Raw genomic sequence first — 12,237 nt, 5'->3', positions numbered from 1 at the left:
CAGGTTAAATGATTGAGTCATTAAAATAAGTTAAAACTAGTTCTGGCTCTCTACTCAAAGAGCCGGTAGAGGAAAACCCTCATCTTAACAAGCTTAAGTAAATTCAGAGTGATTGAGCAATTCTTCTTGTTTTAATTAATGGCATATAGGAAGACTTTTCCAATTTCCAAATGACTGCCGATTTTTCCAATGAGCTTTTTGAGAGTCACGGTGGCTCAGGGGATACAGCGTTCGTCTCTTAAGGAGGTAACCCAGGTTCTAATCTCAGTTACAGCTGGTTCTGCTTCTGGTTCGCTCCGACTACTGTGTTGATGTAAAATATCCTCAGTGGTAGACGGACCACGGGTTAGAATCCCCTTGATGTCGAGCTAACCGTGGGATGTTTTCGTCGTTTTCCTTTCCATGTAACGGTAATGCCGGTTTGTTCTATCAAAAAAGTCCTCCACGAAGGCTAGTTTGTTCCCATCCTGGAGTTTCCGTGTCTTCTGAATCGGGTCTAAAATTACAAGGCTACAGTATTGAAGCTTAATAGTCGTAAACTGAGAATTGAGTCAAATGTTCAACACTGATTACAAAATAAAATAAAAATTTGCTCACGATATTTATACTCTGAGGTCTCACGCGTATATCTATCCCTTTGTTCGACATTGCTCATTTCGTACTTTGCTTCGTATTCAAATTGATTGTATTTTTACCGCTTTGTATTCAATGTACAATTAAAAAAAAATATACGTTGTTAAATTTAAATTTATATTGCAAACTTTATTAGAATGTTTTGCTAAATTTAAAAATTAAATGCATTAAAAGTTTTATTTTTTTGTCAAATTCTTACTTTTATATTATTAAATGAAAAAATATTTTTTTAATGACTATGATCATATATATGGTCATACGAAACATTTGTAATATTCTTCACTTTAAATTTAAAACATTCAGAATAAAAGTTAAAGACAAAGTGAAAAATATTTTAGAAATAGTTAGATAAAGTAAAGCACGTGGGCAACAATCAGTTTTCGGTCCCGAGGGGATTACGAAGGTTAGAGGAGCATAATTTTGAGATCAACGATATGATGGTGGCAGCGTTGTCAGCAATGCGCACTGGCCACTTTCACTTCCCAATCGAGCTTGTAGCCGCTGGTCTGAAGCTAAGTTGAACTATAGTAACAGTGGCTAAGTTGAACTACAGTTACAGTGGATAAGTTGAACTATAGTTACGAGCTAAGTTTACAGTGGCAGATCAGGACCTTAACGGCTGCAATAAGCTATCGAGGCTAACAGTCATATTTAAAAATTAATTTGATTTTCGAAACTTAGCTATTTGCATTTTACTTTTCAATCAAAGCTTTTATTGAGTAAACAATACTATCATCTAAAATAATTTGAATATAATTTAAACCTGGTTTATAAACTATTTAGTAGTTTTTATAAAATTTTTATTGTTAAACTAGCTGAATACCGTTTTTCATACGGGGTTAGAAAATTAAATAAATCAGTCACTACAAAACTATGCACAAAACTGAGACGCAAATACTGACACAAATAATAAGGCTAAAATAAAGCCAATGTTTTTTTTCCGTATTTGTTATTTTTTTGCCCTTCCTTGTGGCTTTACTTTATTAGAATAAGCAAAACAAGTATTTAGTCTTTCATTCCATCAAAATAAAGATGAACTGTATTCAATAGTATCTGGCATAATGCTGTTACTTGAGGTAACTCATGACATTTAGAATAACCCTGACATGTAAAATTACCACAATCAAGCCACTTTATCCCGTACTTACATCTTCGAGGGACCGTTAAAAACCTATTTCTGCAGTATCTACCATAAAGATGTACAGTATTAGTGAAGCTTTAATAGGCACTATATTTACTCATAAAATATTTCTATCTATGTAAGCATAATTGGTGATTATAAAACAACACCAATTACCGTAGTGACAGTAGCGTCTTTTACCAAAATTGATCATCATTGTTGCCAATAATAGTATTGCGACTTTTTATCGTACCCCATAGCGAATAAGTAGTTCATAGCTTATTCTTTCAATTTCAATTAGTACATTATTACGAAAATTAATTCCACATCATTTGCGTCAATAATAGTTTGTCGATCTTTTAAGTTCTCTTAAACAAATTATTACTATTTTTCCATTAATTTTTTATTTTAGTACATAGTTATTTTTTTTTTGTTGTTTCAATCAGTTACTTTTACCAAAATTAATTATTATTGGCGTCATTAATAATATTGGCGTTTTATTACGTTTCTCATTAACGTATTAATGCCATTTCTAGATTAAATTTGCTTTTAAATATAGAATTTTTTTTCTTCTTAAATTTAAATTGTGTCCTTGAAACTCTAGGTGAAGGAAGTGATTCTGAGGAGCCATGCAATTGTGCACATGTAAGCATCGTCACGCGTGTGAGTCGAACCTGATTAGCTCTTGAATCCACAAATCCTACGATTTAGCTACCATGACGTCACCTGCAGGCATACAATTACCGTTGATTTTAAATTATTTTGTTTTATTGCAACGCGCTTAAAAATCATACATTATAAACAATGTAAACGCGTGGCTTCAGATAACTTTATAAATATTTATTTGGTGACGCAGTTCGTCTATGCTACCACGATCAGGTTGATTATTCAGATAATTAGATATAATGGATAATAACTAAGTACTGCAGAACGCGCAATGAACAACACTTTTGATTAGAGATAAAAGCTAGCAAACACCATTGATGTTATCTTTAAAATCTTTGTTAAGACTAATTCGCCTAGAGCTTATTTTAGAATAATGGCTCCCGATAAACCTAAGAGAAAATTTAATTTTTTTAATGAGTCTGAATTAAATATATAATTAAAAAATAGAAAATCGGGCTTCTTAGTTTATTTAATATTTTTTTTAATTTAGCTTCATGTTTAATGCCGTTTTTTTTATTACCTACGGCTTGGCCAAAGGATACCAGAGTCTTTGTTTGCCAAGGCCTACGGTATACCCGCAATCGGGTATGCAGGCACGCACAAATTCTTTTTTTTGTTATATATATATAGAAAAAACTATGTAAGTAACAACAATAAAAAAAAACATTTGTTAGACATGCGAAGATTTATCAGAAAAGCAGGTGTTTGATTTTGATAAATATGCTGAGGGTACTTATTAGGTAAGAGTATTTTCTGAGAAATTAAGCACTGTTATTATCACATTCTCTTTCGAAAATGAAGATTGCTCTTGGAACCTTCTGTTTTGTAGTATTTTTTGAACTCATAGTAAGCTTTATATAAATATAATAGTTTTAATTATTATTATATGTGAATTTTATTCAAATATTTTTAAACTTGGAGAGAAATTGGAATTTTAAAATATGTATCATTTAATTGTTGTTTATAATTACTAGTTGCTTTTTATTGACGATGTCTTTGGTTTGAAATATACACATGATCCAAAATAAACTACAAAATAAACTAATTATGTTTTCTCTATAAAATTATTTTAAGCAATATTTTGAATGCATTACGAATTTTATATTAACTCAAAAAGATTATATTCAAATTTTAAGAAAAATTCTTGAATTTTCTACATAACTGGAATAGAAGTAACAAAATTATATTGACGTTTATGCAGATTCTGAAAAGTATGGTGGGTATGCTAGGTATCTTTCAAACCACTGCACAGTGGGCCAGCATCCAAGGTTTCGTGGCCAAAATTAGTATTTCGATAAAATTTGTTTCAAAATTTGGGGGTTTTCATTTAGGGTTTTTTATGTGCAGGTAAATTGAATTCATAGTTAAAATTTTGAAATACACTAAAAACACCAAGGAAATAAACAAACAAAATGACGGTTGAAATATGGCGAGCAAAAAAAAAACAAAACAAAAAAACAAATATATATATAGTACGTTTAAATAATTAAATATAGCAATGAAAATATAATAATTTTCGCAATTTTTTATTAAAAATGAAAATCAAATTATATTTCCGAAGTATTATTACAGAATAATGCGAATTAATTACAAAATAACGCGAAAACATGAAAAAAAAACATAATTTTTGTTTTTCTGTATATTTAGTTCACCTTTGCAATATGGGCAAAATGGGGCAGGTTTTTTCGAAAGAAGAAACATCAACGAAGACAACAAAAAAAAGTTTAGCTAATTACCTCGTGGAACTAACTTTTCGGAGATAAGTTTCGAAAGTGATTCAAACATTGTAAAATGTCAAATGATAAGATATAAACTATAAGTTTGTCAAGAGTATTAACTAATCCAACAAATTGAAAAATGGTACTATAATTTCAGACTAATTACTCTGATAAAAATGTAACAGAAAGGTGAAACTCCTATAGATATTTCTTAAATATAAATGTAAAGGTTACATTTAAAAAAATTTTTTAAACATATTTTCCACTACATTGTACTCTCGTCGGTCCAAAAAGTAAATTGTAATGTTTGGAATGATTATGAATACTTAATTTGGGCGATATTAAAACTGCCTACACATATTTTAGTTGAAAATTTAATTCTGACTTTTGGCCAAAGATCATAGTTTCTGGTCCACAGTGCACTGTAGAAAATTCGATTGCTAATGCTTGTATAAGTAATATCTAGAACAGGTAAAATGATTGAGTCATTAACTCAAACTTCTGCATTTTATATTTTGAAATTTTTTAACAGGCAGTTTTATTTTTATTTTATCACTTTATAACTGGCTTAGAATAACGGAACCATTTTTGGATTGACGCTTACCATTGCTTAACTCCGCAGCCTTGTAATTTTGATCCCAAACCATAAGATAAGAGAACTCGTGTATCAATTATCTGGGACAGACTTGGAGGACTTTTTGCCGGAACACACTCGCATTTACATTACACAGAGAAGAAAACTACGGAAACCACTCAAAATTGGCTCGACAGTAAGGAGATTCTAGCCCATGATCCGTTTACCACTGGCAATTTCTTGCACCAGCACTCTGGTTGGTGCTAGTCGGGAGCAGAATTTGTATCGATCAGCAATCGCTAAGATTGATCGATCGCTAAGATTCGCATCGATCAGCAATCGCTAAGATTGATCGATCGCTAAGATTCGCATCGATCAGCAACCGCTGGATCACCTCATTGGAAAGTGACTCTTTATATATTTTAATGCTCTATTGTCCTATTTTGACAATTTTGCTGAGTGTGGAGCCACTATATGCCAGGGCAAGATGGAACAGTTGAAGAGCGTGGTGCGTGGACCGAATGATTGCACTAACTATCTGCTTTTCTGATCTAAACCGTGTTACTGCAGTATGCGCCACTCCCCCTATTACTCATTCTTCATAATTTATTCATTCACACTAAATATCAAAATAAAATTAAATTTATAGTTGAGACGTCTATGCTTTCGATTTTTTGGTTATTAGCCAAAATTAATTTCCTTAAATATATAAATGTCTGAACATATATGAGCGTTGTTGGAAAATTACGACACTCATTCTTCCATATAGAATCAATTTCAAGTGAACCCTGCGGCTCATAAACCTAAATAAAATAAAAGTTTGGCTCATCATGTACTGCGGTTTCTTGGAAGAAAATTTTCATGCACTGTTGCAGGGATGGCGAATCGGTGGCGTGCAGCAGGCACGCCACCGATCACATTTGTTGTTACACTATGAATTGTTATTACTCAATGTTATTACACTATGAAGCATATGTAACAATTAAATTATAATTCACAAAAAACACGTAAAATAATAAACAATTATTAATGAAAAAAATTAACAATTAATGCTAAAAAAGCATTTAATAACCATAAAAAACAAGCTAACAATAAATAACTAACAAACAAATAAACAGTCCTGCTTAAACTAACATCTTACAACCTAATATAAGTTATTTGTCATCTAATTTGCAACAACAGAAGTCACACTGATGTTACTTTAAGTTGAATTACGCGTATAACTGAGACATTGCAAAATATTCTTTTTTTTCAATGTAATTAAAGAGTTTTGAGTTGATAGTATTCAGTATCATTATTTTCCCAATAATCACGAAGGCAAAATTATTTGACGGCACGTCTTTGACCTCCTTAAACAATTTTTTGGAAAAAATGGCACGTTGGTGTAAAAAGTTCGCCACCCCTGCACTATTGGGTAGCGTGGAGCAGAGAATGAGTGCTTACCTCTACCAGCTGCTTCTCCGGTATAAATTGTGATAATGTAGTGCATGAAAGCGTCGATACCATTTTTGGTAGATAATTAAAAAAAGAATATCAGATTGTTGCTAATAGCCAACAGTGTAGCTCCATTGCAATAAAATAAAATAATAACAATAGAAAAAAGAAAACCCTCAAAATCTATCTTAATTCACTGCTAAAAGAAAACAAAAATTTTGATTCCGTTGAAAAAATATTGGAAATTCTACCACTTAGTGGCATTACTTCGTTTTCGATTGTGATTGTTTCCTAAATTAAGAGTTTAAAAACCAAAAGAGTCGTTTCTTTATTATAATGTAATTTTAGGATATTACCTTATTAGGCTGCATTTTAAGATAAACGTATTTGAATAGGTATCTAAACTTATTAATCCTTTAACAATTAATATAAATTGGAGTACATTTTATTAATATATTCGTTAAATGATTTAGAACTTAACGATCAGCTTAATGCACAATGTGATGCATGCTTAAATTGCATTTAATATAACAGCTTGTTGGGTAAGCGAAAATATTAAATTAGGTGTGAACTCACCAAATTTGTTAAACAATATACCTTTAATTGTAAATGTTCAAAAAAAAGATTAATCAAAATTATCAATCAAAAAGATTAATCATCGGGGCAGCGAACAAAGGGATTAGCCCATAATATAGAATGGAAATGTTAAATGTGCCATTTCTTTTCTAAGGTTTGTTCCACACAGTTTGCGCAAAAGCTTTGCCGATCAACGGAGGATTGTGATTGGGACCAATGCTGCATTGAGGCTCAAACCAGGCTGCCAGGTTTTGATGGAATATGCAAAAATCCTTCTACTAAAGGTAAAAAAAATGAGTGAATTACATTTGAGTTTTGAATGTAAAGAGAAGAAAGGGCACCAGCAATTTCTTTAAAATTTCAAATTGTATATTGCTAATATTATACAATCGAATAATAACAATAAGAATTCAGATAATTATGCTAGTTTATCTTTCTCAACGAAAATTAGTGTAAGCTAATTTGTGAATAAGTTCATTATTTTGCAACTGTGGAGGGACAAGAAAACGAAAAAGAACGAAACCCGGTGTAATAACAGCCTAATGGTACTCTTAGACAAGTGTTAATAAGAGGAAATTTAATTGCTTTTGCTAGTTAGGTACTTGGTTGTCAAGATTTACTTAGGTCTCAACAATCAGATGAGGTTAATATAACATGTCATTGTAACTCATTGCTTGTTATTACAAAAGCTATTAGGCCTAATTACATCATTATCGCCTTTTTAATAGAAGAATCAATAATATTACTTACGTTAATTGTAACTTTTCTTCTATTCTTTATTTAATGGTTTCTTCGCTTTTTTTCTCCCACAGTGGACTGATCATAAGAAACAGTTCTCAATAGATCAGTTAGTGAGCGGGTGGGTGACCATTTTGATCCACCTGCAAAGGTACAGATGACGCGCGGTATCTGGTCCTCGTTATACTATTCTACCGTTAAGGGCTCGACTTCTAGCGTAGGCCACTGGTGTAGGGAAGCCATTTCCACTGTAGAGAATTAAATATTTGATGGCGTGTTTTCTCAGCTATGTTTTCCAGACGGGCACCGAAGGCCTATTGTGAAGCTTTAGTACTGCGTAAATAAAGTACTACTACTATTTTATTGTTGTACTTTAAAAAATTTCACCGAATCAAGAGAAATGATGGAAAGTGGCGAAATAGTGGAGTGAAGAGTGGTGAGTTGAGTGTTCGCTGTCCGTAATTATCAATCTAGAGAGTTTGAAACGGGACTTTTATGCACAGATACTGTAACTATCATAAAAAACGGCGTTAACACCCCGATTTTAGTAGGGAAGCTTTATTTAAATGACAGTCATAAAACAACGATCAACTCAATTACGTTTGTTAAATCTTGTCATAATCACAAATGCTAGTTTTTTGTTGTTGTTGTTTTTTGTCAAAGAAGGGAGCTGGATGTATAAATTAACGGCCAACTCGACTAATTTTGTTGAATCTTTTTACACTTTCAAGAACTAGTTTTCTTTTGGTCAAAGAAGAGAGCTGGATGAATAACTAGTCAACCCTACTAATTTTGCTAATGCTGGTCGTTTTTCCTAAGAAGGAAGCTGGATATATAAATTAACGGCCAACTCACCGAATTTTTATTACTAGTTTTTGCAGGTTACATTAATTTATTTTCATTTAATTGATTGCTCACAGGCAATGTTTTGCATTTCCTGATCCCCTATTCTACTTCTAAGAAAGATAAACTATTGTTCATGTGTCTTAGTATGATTTAAATTCTCTAGTTTTGTTTAAATTTTACGAAAAAGAAATTTTTTTAAATGATTGTATTTGATTTTGGGAGATATGCCATAAACAAAACAAAAAATAAATCGACATATGCCATGTACTAAGAAGCTTCTGTATACGTAAAAGCAATGATATGTAATAAAATATAGAGTTTGTGTGTGTGACCCTTTTCTTAAAAACTCAAGACCAGTTATTCTGGCGTTTTGAACTTTGGACAGTGGGTGAAAGGTCAAATTCCGGTCAGTGGGTGAAAGCCCCCGATCGGAAACATCGTTCAAGAGAAGTTTGAAAAATTGAATTTTTTTTATTGGTTGCCGTTTTTTCCATGTCAACTTCCAATTGAAAAAATTAAATTGCTGACAATATTTATGCTCCTGTTGTACAAAACGTTTTCAAACTTGAACATTTCGACTTAAAATGTCATTTAAAAAAAACCGTAGCTTGGAGAGGGAGAAACCAATTGCAGATTTGAAATCAGCAATACGAAAGTGTCTAAGATCTGTTCAAAATCTCATGCAACAGAAAAAAAAATGGCTCCCTTTCTGAGAAATAATTGAAAGAGTGCATTGTTGATATGGAGTAAATCCTTTTGTGTTATAACTTCTATCTATTTTTTATAATCAGGTGGCTCTTGTGATCCAGAGAACGGCAAAACTCCTGATGGTCGATATAAAAAAACATGTCCGTGTGAAGAGGGTCTGAATTGTAAAACAATTAGTTCATTAGATGTAAGTACATAAGTTGATTCATCAGTAAGTACATGAATTATAAGTACATAATTTTCCTCATAAAGAGATTTGAAATAATATCGAAGTCATTATAAAATATAAAACAAATTTTAAAAAAATGTTAACAACTAAAAGTGTCTTTTCCATTATTGTATTAATGTGGCTTATTCCTCAAGGTCTAGGTCTAGCTGCAGACTAGACTATGTCCAGGAGGTCGCGAATTCTCAAAAAGTCATATACAGTAAGAGATGCAGCTATAAGCTCCTCATGCAAAATGGAGGAGATTCCATTATTGTAGGGTAGTGTATATATACACTATCCTACAATAATGGAAGAGGCACTTTTAGTTTCTGATAAAAAAATTTTTTGAATTTCTCAAGAAGTACTTAGAGGACTATTTTGTAAATTTAGAAGTCTGAATTAGAATAGTTCCTGTAGAAATATAATAATATATTTCTACAGGCTCTTTTCATTATTTGAAACTCCTGTATCAAATAACCTCAAATCAATAGTATCAAATAACCTCCTGTATCAAGTAACTTGTATCAATAATCCCGTGAACTTTTTGTTTCTTATAATGCAGAATCTATTCGGGTTAATTTATAACTCCAATATTTGCATAACTATTATGATGTTTTCTAAGAAATAGATAATACCCTAACATACTCGCGAAGTTTGAGGTCGAATGTCTCCACTATTGTTTGTTCTAGTAAGGAAAAAAAATAATATATTGCTATTATTATTTTTAATAACAACTTTTATGAGTGCTAATAGTGTGATAATATCCAAGGTAAAAATAGTGAAGAAAGTGAAAAATAGAATTTTCTAAATGGAAAAAAAAATTACCTATTGTTTCAAACAACTGTTCTTTCTAATTATTCTAAAATGTTTCAACTTCGTAAATGAGAGATGTAAAAGCAAAATTATAATTAGCTAATTATATTTTAGCTGATTTTACTTATTTTTCAAACTTAATTTGAAATTTAAATATCAATTAATCCTTCAAACAGTTTTCGATGTTTCAGTGTATTTTCGGCGTTATTGAAATCTATAAATAAAGTTTTGGATGTTGAAACGTTATATCTAATCTGAATTTTTTTTATTAAATTACAGTAACTGTACCCCAGTGATTAAGAAGGAGGTCATCTTATTATTGCTGTTACAATACACTGTTATATCAAACACTTGTTTGTGGAGTAATGTTTCATATTTAGCCAATAATTTATTTTTAATTTTGATTTATGTTTGATATGTTTAAATTATCTCAAGTGATTTATTTCCAGCTTACAAAGATAGCTTTTTTATACGAATTTAAATGGTTATTAAACTTTTTGTTTTCTTTTTCAGGAAAAGCCAATATATAAATGTTATTAGTATGAAAAATGAAGAAAAGAAAACAAACAGAAACAAATACAACTTGTTGAAAAGTGAAACTATCATATCTACAACTTTTATTATAAATTAAAATTTATTTCTGGCTTTTTTATAGATTTAAGACTGTTTATGTAGGTTTCTTACAAAATAAATGATTTTTTACAATTTTTAATAAAATGATCTGATAACAGAATTCGGTTTTACCATCGTTTTAACTATACTTCCTTACCAAAAAAAAATTGTTTTTGAAATAAAATGTTTATGATTACAAAATCACTAGAGATCAAACTTTCAAAACATTATACTTAAATATTCTACATTTATTATTCATGTCTCTCAAAAGTGTATTTAAAAAAAACTTTCCTGGAAGATCGATATTATATATATCAAAAGATAAACTAAAAATAATAAAAATGAGATAAAAGTACAAAAGAGAACTGTTAAAACAAATTACTGGTCGAAATACGGGCAAATAATTTTTTTTGTAAAAATTGAATTGAATTGAATGTATGGTTTAGTGGCACAAAGTCCAAAAGAGGACATGCTGCGCCAAACAATACGGTAATTTTGTTTTTTGTAAGAGCAATGATTTGGTGATTACATGAAAGAGCATGCTGACTTTTGTTTGATTCGACAAAATTCTATTGTTTCATTATTGTAACATATTGAAGACATATACCCTCTAGAACAATACAAAGGAATATGAAAAACAAAACGAGTAAGAATTTTTTAATGAAAAAAATAGTTGAAAATGTGCTTAAAATAAATTTGAGGTTGAGGTTTAATAATAAATATTTAATAATAATAAATATTTAAGTGAAGAAACAAAAAGAAAAAAAGAACGAAACAGCTATCGAAATCTGACAAATCAGAGTACAAATCACATACTTCGGAGGAGAATTTCAATCAAATGTGAGTTACTAATTTATTGTATAACATATCAAACAACGTTAAAGAGCCGTGGTGGCTCAGGGGATAGAGAACTTGTCGTCCAATGCGGTGAATCCCAGTGACGGCTGGTCGAAACAGACTCCGCACCCGGCTTGCACCGACCAAAGTGCTGACGTAAAATATTCTCAGTGGTCGACAGATCATGGGTAAGAATCCCCTGGCCATTGGGTTAACCATGGGGAGGTTTTTGTAATTTTCCTCTCCATGTAATGCAAATGCGGGTTAGTTCCAAAAAAATTCCTCCACGAAAGCAAATTTCTCTCCATGCTTGATCCGGGAGTTTCCTTGTCTTCTGGATTGGGTTTAAAATTACAACTCAACGGAGTTGAGCATTAGTACTCGTAAACCCAAAATTGGGTTGGCTGTTCAACCATGGTAATAAAATTAAATAAAATTTAAAAAAACAACAACATGAAAACTTATACTTTTTATTTAGGGAAAGGCTATTTACTTTTTACACACATGACTTCACTGAGTTACTGCAGAGTTCTTCGATTATAAAATAAAAATACGAATACATGAAAAAATTCATGGCAGCATATGAAATATCTTTTATGAGTAAAACCCTAGCACTTTTTTACAAAACTCCCACAGCATGTTCTTCTCAAATTTCTTTTACGCGAACGAAAAAAAAAAAAAGATGACATAATCTCGTATTGAAAGTATGGTTAATGCCATCACAAAACCCATTACTGCCACTTTTCATGTCTAG

At 31.1% G+C, this 12,237-nt stretch overlaps 2 protein-coding genes across 2 annotated transcripts in view; one reads left to right on the top strand and one right to left on the bottom strand.

Moving 5' to 3' along the window:
• LOC122271814 (voltage-dependent calcium channel subunit alpha-2/delta-3) overlaps nt 1-12,237 on the bottom strand; it is a 443,634-nt gene that overhangs the window by 155,769 nt on the left and 275,628 nt on the right.
• LOC107444670 (uncharacterized) lies at nt 3,107-10,767 on the top strand. Its single transcript, XM_016058883.3, has 4 exons — nt 3,107-3,265; nt 6,876-7,005; nt 9,097-9,200; nt 10,548-10,767. The coding sequence occupies exons 1-4, from the start codon at nt 3,215-3,217 to the stop codon at nt 10,572-10,574; spliced, it is 312 nt and encodes a 103-aa protein (XP_015914369.2). The 5' UTR covers nt 3,107-3,214; the 3' UTR covers nt 10,575-10,767.

Source organism: Parasteatoda tepidariorum, chromosome 7, assembly GCF_043381705.1.
Source record: "Parasteatoda tepidariorum isolate YZ-2023 chromosome 7, CAS_Ptep_4.0, whole genome shotgun sequence".
Classification (NCBI taxonomy): Eukaryota; Metazoa; Arthropoda; class Arachnida; order Araneae; family Theridiidae; genus Parasteatoda; species Parasteatoda tepidariorum.
The sequence above is the reverse complement of the archived record's forward strand: the minus strand, read 5'-3'. Positions and strand labels throughout refer to the sequence as shown.

Excerpts from the sequence above, each read along its gene's own strand:
- LOC107444670 (XM_016058883.3), top strand. The coding sequence starts at position 3,215 with ATGAAGATTGCTCTTGGAACCTTCTGTTTTGTAGTATTTTTTGAACTC. Across the intron at positions 7,006-9,096 it reads CAAAAATCCTTCTACTAAAG|GTGGCTCTTGTGATCCAGAG; the intron begins GTAAAAAAAATG and ends TTTTATAATCAG. Across the intron at positions 9,201-10,547 it reads AAACAATTAGTTCATTAGAT|GAAAAGCCAATATATAAATG; the intron begins GTAAGTACATAA and ends TTTCTTTTTCAG.